General features: G+C 43.6%; 1 protein-coding gene across 1 annotated transcript in view; it reads right to left on the reverse strand.

The window, feature by feature from the left end:
* The window catches only part of LOC149776224 (uncharacterized), a 40133-nt gene extending 26519 nt beyond the window's left edge, over positions 1-13614 (reverse strand). Inside the window, exon 1 of the mRNA XM_089942620.1 lies at positions 13122-13614. Within this exon, the coding sequence (XP_089798746.1) occupies positions 13122-13314 (193 nt within the window). The 5' untranslated portion in view covers positions 13315-13614. The remainder of the gene's footprint in view (positions 1-13121) is intronic.
* Positions 13615-14015: the final 401 nt, after the last annotated feature.

Here is a 14015-nt window from a genome sequence, read left to right on the forward strand (position 1 = left end):
GCGATTCATCAAGGACTGCAATTCGTGTTGTAACTGGGACATCTCGCTCAAATTGGGATTGGGAGGTAAATGCGGGGTGCGTTGTTCTTGCCACCGATGGTATTCCATCCATCGTTTGTAAGGCACTAAAGCTAGTTTTCGTCCTTCCATGGGGTTGTCAGGGGCCGATTCTGAGATCTTGGGACTTCCGAAGGCCTTTTTATCTTGCTCCCACCTGTCCTCCCAACATGGTTCCCAAGACTCCTTTCAGTATGGGGCCTAACAAGAGAGGTAAAATGCCTCCACGTTGGACCAACATCTTCTTTTTTTGACGAATGGGAATTTTCTTTTGAACCATTTTCCGAAGAACGTGACGATGTTTGCTTAAGCATTGTTTCTGGTGTTTGGACAAAGGGATCGTGCCTTTCAAAACGTTTAAACAACATTCGCACACGGTATCGATGACCTCTTTGGAGGCCGTTTGAATGAGTTTTTTTCGTTGGGGTGGAGAAGCTTTGGACAGGACAGATAACAGGTCCCCATGTTTGGCTAAACGTGGTGGCAGTCCTTTCCTTTTCTTTCCTTGGGGTTTTCTGGAGGGTGACATCTTTGAGTCTTTAGGAGCACCTAAAAACACTGATACCCTACTCGGTCACAGGCCTTTTTTATACTGGAACGCGTCGCCACTGATTGTCTTTACGGCGTATCAGTTTGAGGACAGGCATGACACGTCGTGCAGGGGTACGTAACGGAGCCAGTTCTTGCTTGGACAAATCCAGTAAACTTTGCAACATGCCCGATCTTTCATGGACTTTGATTTTGGGAGAAGGTACTTTGTGAGCAGCAGCCACTGCCGCTAAATTGGAAGGTCCTGCCACTGGGGAAGTTCTTTTGGGGGTCATCAACGGAGAAGTTCTTGGTGTGATCAACGTCTCCAAGTACTCTTCAGTTCCTGGTGACATCAACGGAGAAGTGGACAAACGTGACGCTGCGGGAGACGCAGTCACCGCTGTGGCAGGTCGTGGTTTGCGAGTGTAAGGTTGCGTCCTGGCCGAAGTGCCTCTCTTGCGACTAGTTTTCTTCTGTGGACTTTTCTTTTTCTGAGGACTTTTTCTCTGTTTCTTTTTTTGGGGGCTTTTTTTCTTTTTCCGGGGTGGTGTTTGGTAAGAGGAGGGTCCTGCCACTGGAGAAGTTATTCTTCTTGGGGACCTGGTCTTTTTCTTTTTCTTCTTGGGGCTTCGTTGGACTTTTGTCTTGGGGATAACTTTGGGGGCATTAGGATCCCATCTTAAGAGTGAGCGAATGATGACCCCTCCTAGAGTACCGCTCCCTCCAGGTTTCAAAATGATTTGTTTTTTGGTTTGAGTGTCGATGCGGGGATCGGCCAGTTGGACCAAAGCGACTTTGTTTCGATCGAAAAAGCGTTGGGTTTGATGAGGAATCTGAATGATTCCTTGGAGTAATTGACGTGCCGTCACCGTGAACCATCGTAAGACTTCTTTGAGACTAGCTTCTAAGACACGAGCTCGTGTTTGTGGATCTTTTTCTCGACTGATGCCATACAAGGCACGAATCAATTTGACGGGAAGATGCGACTGAAGGGACGTCATGTTCACACTGTGTGAGACAGACGAAAAAGGGTCTGAGGTTTTTATAGATTTTTTGATGGGGAGTGAAATGAAGTCGAGGACGGAGACGTGTACAGGACAGGCCCTCCGTCTTGGCACCAGTGGTGAAACAAGTGGGTACGAAATCGCAAATCCTCGGGAGTCGTAGGTTTCAAATCGACGAGTAAATAGGCGTGTGGCGTTTGAGTGGCATCGTCGTACGCCTGAGTCAGCCAAGGCGTTCCTAACTGTTTGGCTAAGACTTGCACTTGCGATTTATCTCGAGGGCTTTTAAACAAGACCACGTAATGCGCATTGAGACTGATGGTGCGATGGGCTTTACTTTGTTGAAACAAATTTTGGGTGATGTAAACGACACTGGCATTACGGTGATGCCCTTTGCGCGTGAACCACAGTTTAATTTCTTCTTCGTCTTCTCCTAACATGTCGTCGAAAATGACCAAATGGGTTTGACGGGAGTCAGAGACGATGCCGTCGTCTTCTTTAGGAATGCCTTCCACAAACACGATGGAATCGCCTTGACTTTCTCGCAAGAGGCTGTACGCCGATTGCCACTCTTTGTAATACCACACGATCCGTTGAGGTGGCCTCCCAACTGGCACGATCTAAGTGTTCGTCGATGACTTTGACAGTAGAGGAAGAGGGAGCAGAGACAGCAGAGGTAGCCATGGTGTGAGAAATGTCACTTGTGACACGAAAAAACAAACAAGACAAGAGTTTATATACTTTTTCAGAACACGTTTATTGAATGTTTCAAATATGAACACGAAAGACAAAAATACATACAACCCAAATAGTGATGTACAGGAATATAAAACACAGCAAAGCGATCAAAGTGGAATATAAACAAGTGTCTGTACAACATGTTTTGGGTAACCAAGATGTCCTAGGGACAGTGTGTAATGTTCTTACAGTCTCTACATGAGGTATTGTCACACAAGTGTCCTCCAGGAATGACCTTTCAGGAATGTCCATGACAGTCCTGTCCTGAAGCGAGTGGTTGTTCTCGGTGACGGGTTCTTCTGGCACCGTCACTAACACAGGTTGAAAAGTAACTTTTTTCCTTGAACAACTCTCGTGCATACTGGGCCACTTCTTGGGTCCAAGCCTCAAAACCCCCCTTTTTCCAGTCACGAACATCTGTCCAATGAGGGTGTAAGTCACAAGCTACACACACATCGTCATACACGTCTTGGGTAGCTAAAAGTTGACGAATCTTTTTTTCCTGTTGAGGTCGAGAAGTATCCAGATGAAATCGCAAGGCTTTGAGCAAAAGGAGTTTTTCGTGACCATTTAAGGCCATGGAGGTGGTAAGTACTGATCGTAAAGAGTCCACAAAGAATCGGCTGGTAAACGAAATCCCAGAAAAGAAGTCACTAAGACACACACCACTTGTCGTCCCAAATTGAATGGATAAAGTTCTTGTAATAATCGATGGTAATGATCCACGGTTTGAATATGGTCATTGAGTTCCTTCCACGGAATCTGTTGGATTACATACGACATAAGTCGTGGCATAGCTGCCTGTTTTTATAGTCTCTTTGTTTCGAAAAGAATACACGTACTTTCTAGCCAGTGATCTTCGTTCTCCAGTGGGGAATGTAAATCTTGCATACTGTAACCGAAACGTCAGAGTTCGATTAGAAGTTTCCTCTTCCGCTAAGTAGATTCCACGGAAAATATGTTGGTAATCCTTTACCTCGTCTTCCTCAATGGGTTGCTCTAGGTGAATCTCGAAGTAACCAAAATGATCAACACGTGAATCATCGGGGGCCTGGAAGTATTGAACAAGGTCTGACCACTGAAACAATTTCTGACGAATCAGTTCTCTTATACCCTTCATGTACCAGTGGTTAAAGATCTGGTGACGTAACGGATGCAATTGTTCTTTACGTTTCACTTGTATTTTGACCAGCTCTCGGTAAATGCGTTCTCTCAACTCCACAGGCAAAGCACAAATGTTCTCTTGTAAAGTATCCATGAATAGGTTATACTAAATTCTCTTTGGTCTGACACAAGAAATGTACTCTTTGCACAAACATGGTTTTAATTCATTGTCAAATCTAAATCGTTTCACCACTAATCTACACATTACAATTCGTTCAGAAGTTTCCTCTTTCACCAAGTTGACATTGCGTGAAAGATGTTGGTAATTCGTTAACTCTTCCTCTGGAATTCGATGCAGTACGTTTACAATGTAGTAGATAGAATCGTCCATACCAAACCATTCCTTTTTATAACCAGGAGGTCGTTGATCAATGTCTGTCCAATGGAACACTTTCAACTCAATCAGTCCTTGTATAGCCTGAAGGTACCAGTGGTTCAAACACCGGTGACGTAACGGATGCAATTGTTCTTTACGTTTCACTTGTATTTTGACCAGTTCTCGATAAATGCGTTCTCTCAACTCCACAGGCAAAGCACAAATGTTCTCTTGTAAAGTATCCATGAACAGATTATTATGGTAAGAAGTTACTTCAATGTCTCGGTCCCACTAAGGGTAAGTAATGACAATTCGGTGAACATCGAGCATGTTCTACGTAGGCCGAATCTTGCGGTTCCCAGTGGTGAAGTGACACACCGCAACTGAAGCACTTGACTTTGTCTCCTTCGCCCAAGTAGAAAAATCCGGCTCTGGCTAATTCTTCGGGGGTCGGTCCTCCCAGATACTTTGGCCATTTTCCTTTGAACGATTGAAGACGATTTTCAAAGTCGCAGTATTCCGACAAACGCACAGGAAACGAATATTCGTCTTTCACAGGTTCGTTTCGATGAGGGTTGGGTGACATGGACAGGAGTTTGCTCAGGGCTGGATGACATCCGTAGGGAGGTAAACGTGAAGGTCGACATTCCCCTTTAAACCCGGTAAAATGTCTAAGAGGACGAGTGGCATCGCTTTCGCATCCCTCAGGTTTGACACGCACAGCATCACTTTCCATGATAGGGGCAGTGAGAACAAAGTTCCCATGATGCTTTACGGCATCGCTCAGGTCACAAGGTACAGCATCGTATCCATCGCAAGGCTCACAATCGCACTCGTCTGCAAACTCCGTTACGCAATTACAATGGTAACCACATGGACAATCGCAGTTTCCTTCCGGACATTTTCCGTCGCAATGCATGGGTCTTATCCATCCAATATTAGTCACACTAGAGGAAGATACAACTTTTTTACAATCCCCAAACTGGAACGATGCCTCTTTCAAAGTATTCATCTTGTTCGCTCGGTCTTGGTAGTCACAATGAACTATCGATCTTGCCTAGGGTTCCTTTTTTATATACAGACCAATACCGACGTGACCGTACGGTAAGGTGAAATGATTGGGAAGTCGAACTCGCGTCTGGTATACGATTTGATAGACTTTTTCCAAGGGTCGACTGACGATGTGGTGAGTGGGTAAACGTACAATCTTGTTCGGTTGATAGGTGGTCACTTTAAAGTTTCCATCCTCTCCCGATTGCAAGGCTTCTTTCAATACCCCAAAGTTGACCACTCGACTGGTACGATAATTCACAGTCAGTCCTTTCACTTTGCACGTCGTGTGCACTTCTCCTTGTTTGTCCCGGTATTCGTAGCCGTAATTTTTGGGACCGCCACTGACGAAACTTAGAATCTTGTCGTCGGGATGCTCGTCTGTCCAGGCTCCTAAACGGTCTCCTTCGATGTTAGGGTGATGTTGAATCGGGTGATGGATGTAAATGCAGCTGTCCGTGTCAAAGTACAGGACGCGTTCCCCTAACAGTTCTAAAGCTTCGTACAATTTTAAGCGAGCATGGGCTGTCACGTAAGCCGCAATGATGACATTTCCAAAAGGGTCGTCTTGTACGAAGTCCAGATCTTCTTCGTAATTGACCAAGATCAAATTCTCTCGAACGACGTCCACGTGTTTCATGTATTTGGTTTTGTCGTGAATCATCTGGAAGTAGCGGGAAGGTTCTGTCAAATATTCCGTCTTGGGTAAACATGGTCGTTGTGCCATTTTACCCCACAAGCAATTTAACATCACTTTGGCAAACGATCGCCTGCCTTCGTTTTTCTCGATGTGGTCTAAAGTGATGCCTTCTTGTTCGTAGTATTTCTCTTTGAATTGTATTTGGTCTTCGGGAGTGTGACACCAGGAAGGATAGCCGCTGGCTTCTTGCTTCAGTTTCAAAAAGGTATCCACGTAGTCGGCGAAAATGCCTTTCTGACTGGGGTCACCCTTGCGGTATTGTTGTGTCTTGGGAAAGTGGCAAATTTCGTACACTTCTAACAGTTGGTATCCCATGTCCAGAGCTTTGAACAATTCTACGCTGACCCAGGTTCCCGTCAAGGCCCGTTCTTCTTGGGTGTGCTGACAAGGCTGGTCTTGGTTGCACGTTTCGGCACAAGTACGGCACAAGGGAAACATTAGTTTGCCTTGACAATGGTGAGGTAAGACGGGATGGTATAGGTTCGTGGGAGGCAAAACTTTGCACTTGATCAAGCCTTCGTATTGTCGAATGTTTTTCAGGTCGATGTGTTCCGTCAGCAATCGCGGGTGCCCTACAGGAAAGCGACAATATTTGCACACGTAGGGATACAGCGAACACACGTCCAAGTATTTGATTTCTTCTCCTTTCTCTTCGTCGGCTTGGTACAGCAAACAGGTGGCATTGGTCCTTCCTCCGTACAAACTATCCCTCGGGTTCAGCGGGTCCATGAACTGGTAACTTTCCACGAGGCGTTTAAACTCGGGATCGGTTTTCATACGGTGATCGTACTCGTGTTCCCACATTTCCACCACTTGGTATCCTTGCTGTTCTAACTTTAGGCGTCGCTGACAAGTGTCCTGGTACAAGTCTTCCATCGTTCGTTGTAAAAACTGATTTTTAGTGCCACGGTCAGGGTAACAGACGGGACATCCGTGAAATAAGCAACCGTTAAACTCGTACACGATCTTGGGGTTTTCTAAGTCCCAGCCATCGACCGAATACGTTCCGATGGTCTTTTCGCCCCCTCCGTTGCGGGCATGCTGAATCCACTTGTCTTCCTTGTCGCACAAGTAATGTAACCAGCGTAGGGCTTTGACCGAGTATTGACGTTTGACATAGTGGGTCGTTTGAGGGCTGATGACAGCCACGGTGTTTTCAGGCATGAATCGTTGTCGATACACTAAGGAACACGCTTTGGCAATGGTGCAAGCTTCTTTCAAAGGATCGACCCCTCCGTGTTCCATGAACAGTTCTCGAAATTTTCCACAGCAACGCCGTAAAATGTCCACGTCGGAACGACAATACTTTAGCATTTCTTCCTGAAAGTCGAAAGGGTCCGAGGCGTGAGCCTGGTACCAAGCGTAGAAATCTTCTCGTTGTTCGGTACGCATGTTGTCGGGGTCGTAATAGTGAGCCTCAGGCAAATGGGGTAGAACGGCGTGTTGATTGGCTTCCGTATTGAAAAAGTGTGGAAAGTACCCTTTAGCCATTTCTGTCATTCCAAACGTTTTAGGCATTCGACTCAAAGGCATGGCCAAATAGCTCATCGAATCTTTAAACTGCACTTGTCCCACTTGCATGAAAATGATTTTGGCTCCGTTCAAAGTCACTTTAGGACGCTCGGTGCCTTGTTCCGTATAGTACCTCAAAAGAAACTGTCCATCGTATCCGGAGAAATTGTGAGCCATCACCGTGGCATGACGATGACAATCTCCGTAGCGTTCGATGTCCTCTTGGTTCCACGTCTTGTCGATGGGGTCTAAGACCCATTGGGCAAAATCGGCTAACGTGTTCGGTCCCCCAAAGATTTTTTCACGCCCTCCGGGAATCTTGCTGCAGTGAGGGCAATGACTGAAGATAGGTTCTTGAATGCACTTCTCGCACGCTCGATGAGCCACGCAAAAATTAGGAATGTGAATGCCGGTTTCTTGCATGCATTTGAAATCGAAAAAGATGAAATTGCCTTTCTTCTTGTGACCATCCTCTTTCTCTGGTGGGGGTTGGTATTTTTGCACGTAGCATTGGTGTTCCAAGTCCACGATGTGGTGACAAATGTGACATTTTTTCTTTCCTCGACAGACGTGTGCCTTGGCAGCATTGGTACATATGACTTGGTCACACATAGGGCACAATCTCAGGAGTTGACAAGCACATTTCTTCTGTGAACCTTGCGTTTTCAGATGTTGTTGGTAACAGGTAGGGCTGACAAACGTGCGCAGACAAGTTGAACAAGGCACTGGTTCTTCGCTCAGACAGGGTGAAGAGGCCAAACATCCTGAGCATTTCAATCCACAATGCTTGTGTTGCTCTCGATTATTATAACCATGGTCACATTTCTCACAGTAATAACCGTATCCCAGGAATCCGGTGATACTGGTAATCGTATCGAAATGGTCATCGTGATGATAAACATGAATGTATTTTCCGTCCTTAAAATCTTGCCCTCGAAACAAGAGAGGCCCGCGGATTTCTTGAGGGTGCACTTTCAAGGTGTATCGTGGAGCTAGGGCATCTTGCAATTTTTGCATCTCAGGAATGCCACAGGGTGTGTCTTTGGACAGGCCAGCTTGTTGCAACAGGAGTTCTGCTTCATTTCGTTGTTTGGCTCGGTCGGATTGTTGAATAGTTTTCCAGGTTCTTTTCCATTCTACCGTGTCGTTCTTGTTGGCATAGGTTCGTCCCACCACGATGGCACGGGCTAAACACATCTGGTCATGAGGATTGTGAATTTGGACAAGGCTACGCTTAATGCTGCGAAGGTCGTTCACCAATAACATCTTTTTGCGTCCGGTCCCTTGAGGAGGAGAGACGTGGGTCATGTCCAATGTGGCTTTTCCATCGGTGATGTCAAACTGGTCATTAGATTGTTGCACCTGTTGAATCTTGTCCATGACTTTGGAAGCGGTCAATTCTGCAGGGGTGCTAAACTCGATCCAAACAGGGGATTTCAAACCGTCGTGTTGTATGGAAAGTCTCAAGCGATCGTCTTCTTTGGGTTGACATTGTTGCTTGAGTGCAGTGAGCAAAGAATCCCACACCTCAGTGATGAACACTTCTGCTTTCTCTAACGGTACTTCAGCCTTGAAATCTTTAAACTTCACCGTGTATTTGTAAGCCGTGGTTCTAAATTTTCTAGAGGAGCGCTTTTCCGTCTCTCGAATGGAATAGTACTTTTCAGGGTTGACAAAGGGTGGTGGACTTGGTTTAGAGGGTTCGGATTCTGGTTCACTCATGTCCTCTTCAAAATCACTGGCATGAATTTGTGCCAAGATTTCAGCCCTGGTACGAGGCGATAGATCACGTTTCTGCCTCTTACTTCTTTCTTCTTCTTTCTTCTCGAATGAATGGGATCGTTTCATCTTGAAAGCAAAAAGTCAAATGACTCAAGTTCAAACACCATAAACTACTTTATAGTCATGGCAGACCAGCGTATATAAAAGGGTGTGTGTCTTGTCCTTTCACTATTCATTTCACTCTCAAGCCGAGCACAACGATGGAAGAGACTAACCAGATGGAACGTTTCGTCAGAGCTTTGCGAGGGGTCATTGGAAAATTCTCTTCAGACCAGCCTACGGACTACTCTCCTTCCTTTAGAGATAAAAGTCAAGATACTTGCTATATCTGTCAGAAGAAAGGGCATTGGTCTTCAGAGTGTCCAGACCGTCAGAAAAGAACAAAAACAGGGACTAAAAAAGACAAAAGTCAAGATACCTGTTATTATTGTCAAGAAAAAGGACATTGGTCTCCAGATTGCCCAAAAAAGAAACAAGAGGAGTCAGAAGAAAAGAGGGATTCTTCAGAAGAAGACAGGGATTCTTCGAAAGAAGAGAGGGATTCTTCGAAAGAAGAGAGGGATTCTTTAGAGGAAGAAGAGGAAGAAAAAAGACAATTCTATTTACAAGAGGCAAAGAAACAGGAGAAGAAGAAAAGAAGAAGTGAAGAAAATGAGGAAAAGACGGTGAAGAAATTCAAAAAACAGAGAGACTAAACAAGGAGAAAGAAGAAGTCAATGAACTTTTAATTAAAGTGATGTGTTGTGAATTGTGAATTGGATTGTAAAAAATGGAGAAAAGAATAAATGAATGATATAAGGTAAGTGTCTTTGAGTTGTGATTTTAAAATAAGAACGTACACTCACGCACTCATACACAGACACGTACTATAAGGGTAAAATGGGTGGGGTTTATTTTTTTTTTTTTTTGAGTTATTGGCAAATTGAAATTGTATTTCTTTTCGAGAAATGTGGGTGGCCCTGAAAAGGGCCTTTTTTCTTCATGGTGAAAGGGTGAGTTTAAGCAATCAACTTTAACTGCCTTATGCCTTTGCCACGGCCAAGGCCTACTTCTGGACTGCGTAATGTTGATGATGATGATAATGATTGGGTTGAAATCACTAAGGGTGGTACGGTAGGCTTAGTCACAGGGTTGACGTGTTTAGCTCGGGAAGGTCGTATTCTCTTCGGTCGTGATAAAGAAGTCTGATACATTTGTTTCAGACTTCTTAACTCCGCTAAAATGTCCAACAGTACCGTGACCGTTTGATTTTCACCCTCTTGTTTCTTTGCTGCTACTTCTTCTTGCTGTTGCTGCTGTTGTTTTTTTCTTACCTCTTCTTCTTGTTGCTGTTGCTGTAGGAGAAAAGCTTGTTCCGCTTCCTTTTGTCGTTGTATAAATTTTTCCAATTCTTCTTTCTGTCTCTGTCTAAAATTTTCCACTTGCGGTAATGAAGAAGGTAACGAAGGTTCCGGAACAAATTCTTGCGAGGAGAGAAAATCCACAAAATCCCAATTCACCTCTTCTGAAAGTAAGTCCGGGTTCCCTTGGGCGGTCTCCCCTGTTTGTGCACCCCATTGGATCGTTTTCTGAGTTTCCGTCATGTTGAATCACTGTCGCATAGATTGACTGCACACAAGCGCTAGCGAATCTATATAGACTACGTGACGTCACAGACTGCTCTCTTCAGATTGGATGCGGGCTGACTGAATTCTGTAACGCGTGTTCGGATTGGTGAATGAACTCAATCCGTTTCAATCCTTTCTGTCCCTATAAATAAGCGCCGTTCACTGCATTGATTCACCTATTCTCGGAGCCTCAACATGTGGACAGACGTTGAATCTTCAACCCTTGTGTCAACAATGATGTTCAGGACGGACATGCTCATGTATGTCCGATCCAAGTGGACCGTTGTCCACAGGACCAACAGCAGCCTGTGGATAAGAAGAGTCTATATAGAGAGACAAGGTTGCCTCAAGCGGACTCTGATGTATGGCCCTGCTGTAAGACGAAGTTTGAGGACAAGAAGATGTCGCAAATGCCCTTTATGTTAAGGGCATATTAACATAAACCAAAGGCCCTTTTCAGGGCCAGCCATATTTCTCGAAAAGAGATAGCCTTTCCATTGCCTACCCCTTTTTAAAAAAATTTTTAAAAAAATCCCATGTTCCATTTCCCTTGACGCTATACAGTCCCACCCTGTTTAAATTCCCCTTGACGCTCAACAGTCCCACGATTTTTCTCCATGTTAATTTCCCTTGACGCTATATGTTCCCACGATTTTTCTCCATGTTAAATTTCCCTTGACGCTATATGTTCCCAAGGGTCTTTTTAATGCTAATTCCCATTGACGCTATACTATCCCTATTCACTACTTACGTGTATATCGATAGGCAGCTTTATAGATTACGAATAACAAATATCTACATGGCTGAGACAGTCGATCAGTCCATTTTATAAATATTCAAAGTAGACACTGCTCCAACGACGCAAAGTGAGCGAAGTATCACTACACAGATTTCCACAAAAGAATATTTAATCCTCTTCCACAACTCCCGGCCTAGTGGTTCGAGCGTCCGCCTCGAATGCGGGAGGTCGTGGGTTCGATCCCCGACCGAGTCAAACCAAAGACTTACAAAAATGGTACTAACAGCTGCCTCGCTTGGTGCTCAGCATTAAGAGGTTAATGTTAGGACTGGTTAGCCTGGTGTCAGAATAATGTGACTGGGTGGAACATCATACTACATGTCTGCGGCATGATGCCCCAGTGCTAGACATCAATATAAACTGTCACATTGCAGATATCGTAGCGATATGACTGGAAAATTGTTAAAGCTACGTCAAAAATCCAAATCACATCACATCACATCCACAACTTTTATCGAGTGGTGGTACCTGGCCTAAACTGGATATCATAGGCTGGTAACTAGTTACGCTTTGTCTCTCGACTGATCGTTCACTGGTACCCGGCAAAACCTGACAAAAGAATATAACAGGCTGGTAACTAGTAAATCTATGTTTCCTGATTGGTTAGTGACTGATGTTAGTGGTACAACATCCGATTGCAGCAAGTTTGGAAACTTCCTCTGAATGGCAGTGATTGGCTGGAAGTTTCACGTAAGAGTGTGATAGCTGTCACAATCACCCGATGTGTGACACAGCTGTCAGAGAATGAACAAATCTCGTCAATCTGGCGTTTATCGCGAGAGTGGAAGAGAGTTGAGCATCACTATTCCGGTGTTCGTCAGACAGCAGAGAACTATCATCCTCCATTCTTCTGAGCGTTCTGAATCTCTGTCTTTTTTACCCACGATGCACTACACCTATTTTTCTGGTTCTGGTCTCCTGTGATGTATACTTGAAGTTGAGCTTTGGAGAACAGCAGAAGATATCGAAATTATTAGACTGATATCGAATTGTAATTTTAGAGAAATAAATAAGTTCCTTTTAGCTTATAGCGTGTCAAATCATTTGGAATAAAAAGAAACTTCCTTTTACGTACATGAAGTAATAGTGTTAAAACGTCAAATATGTGTAATGTAATATGTAGGTGTTTCGTTTGCAAAGGCAAAGAACGCTCACCTATCGCGGTACAACACACCTCAAAAGTTTCGCGCATTATCACAGAACGAGAATCAGCTAGCTTCGCTCGTCTTAGCCTTTGCCTATTTCAATTCAGTCTTTTGTATCGATCCTTAAACATGAAATGGCATTGACAGCATTCAATGGTTTGTTTGGAGGTGAAATTGGTTCTAAAGAAAAGTATTGATCACTTTATCCAAGCACGTATCCCGATAGAGCATTTGTAGTGCTAATGGATACGTATAGAGTACTTGCCAATAAACCTTGTGTACACTCCCTGCCTTAGTTATGTTATATATATATATATATATATATATATATATATATATATATATATATATATATATATATATATTCCATCCTGTCTTTTGTAGAATCTATTGATTGACAGTGGCCTGAGAGAATATCAATTATTCCAGTTACTAATTGTTTCTATAGATTAAACGTAAAATCTATATCGATTCTGATCATAAGCTAAATTGTTCCAACCTACATGCGTGTTACGATCTAGTAACTTCCTTTTCTCCTCATCTCTCCCTCTGTGTTTCTCTCTGCCTACCATCCGTCTCTCTGTCTGTCTATATGTTGTCTGTCTTACTGATATACATATGTTGCAGTTATTTATTATTTTTGTAGTCGATTTGTTCTCTTTTGGTATATCTTGTCCAAATAAATGTACATTTTTGTCTTCAACTTAAATACTTACCGTATTGGATCGTTCCATTTTCCGAAATGACCTGCATTGCCCAGATCCCTAAATTTATCTTCAACTCCGTCTCTCCCGTATTTACAGAAGACACTATCCAATAGTCTGTCTGGAATCCGGCTAAATGGGCCCCAAAACATAAAAGTATCAATCCAAGACTCACGTAGTACCCTACAAGCAACTTCTTCCCCATGGTAACTAATACTCTTCGACAGTGTGGAATGGACAGTTGATCTTCACATGATATGCTGTCGTTTCATTGGGTACGAAGTATATAATAAAGCATGAACTCCCAGTCTGTTCAGTAGTGACATGGATCGCTGAATACAAATGTTAGTATTCAGTTGGTATATTCAATAATAATATACAACTTCAACAAGTAATACACATGGGAGCAGCTGTATCTTGACCTTTTTGCATATTGATACTAACTTCAACTTTCTCCGTACTGTACATTAATTCCACGTAGGAGAATGATTTACTCAATCAATTATTGTTCCGGAAAGGCAAAATCAATGACAACAACTAACACACGGATTATTGTTACCAAGAGAGTACAGAGCTTCAAAGAAGATTGGTAGATAACGTAAACTGCATTAATTGATTACAACTTTACTTACGACTGCACAATTGAGATCGGTTATGCGGGCATCGTATTATTTATTATACCAAACTTTAGGAAATTTGCATACATGTCCATAATAAATTAGCTTTAATTGCAAATTAATTTGCTTACATAACAAAGATGGGGCGGGGTTGGGGGGGGGGATTGGATGGTAAAGCTGTCAAATGTATGGAAAGCCAAGTTATTGCCGCGAGTAAGACCAAAACATCATCCTCACCCCCTCTTGACACCTACCACACTCCCATCATGCCTGAGCGGCAAGCAAGTCT

This window comes from Sinohyriopsis cumingii, chromosome 18, assembly GCF_028554795.1.
Source record: "Sinohyriopsis cumingii isolate HCF-2022 chromosome 18, ASM2855479v2, whole genome shotgun sequence".
In the NCBI taxonomy this organism is placed as follows: domain Eukaryota; kingdom Metazoa; phylum Mollusca; class Bivalvia; order Unionida; family Unionidae; genus Sinohyriopsis; species Sinohyriopsis cumingii.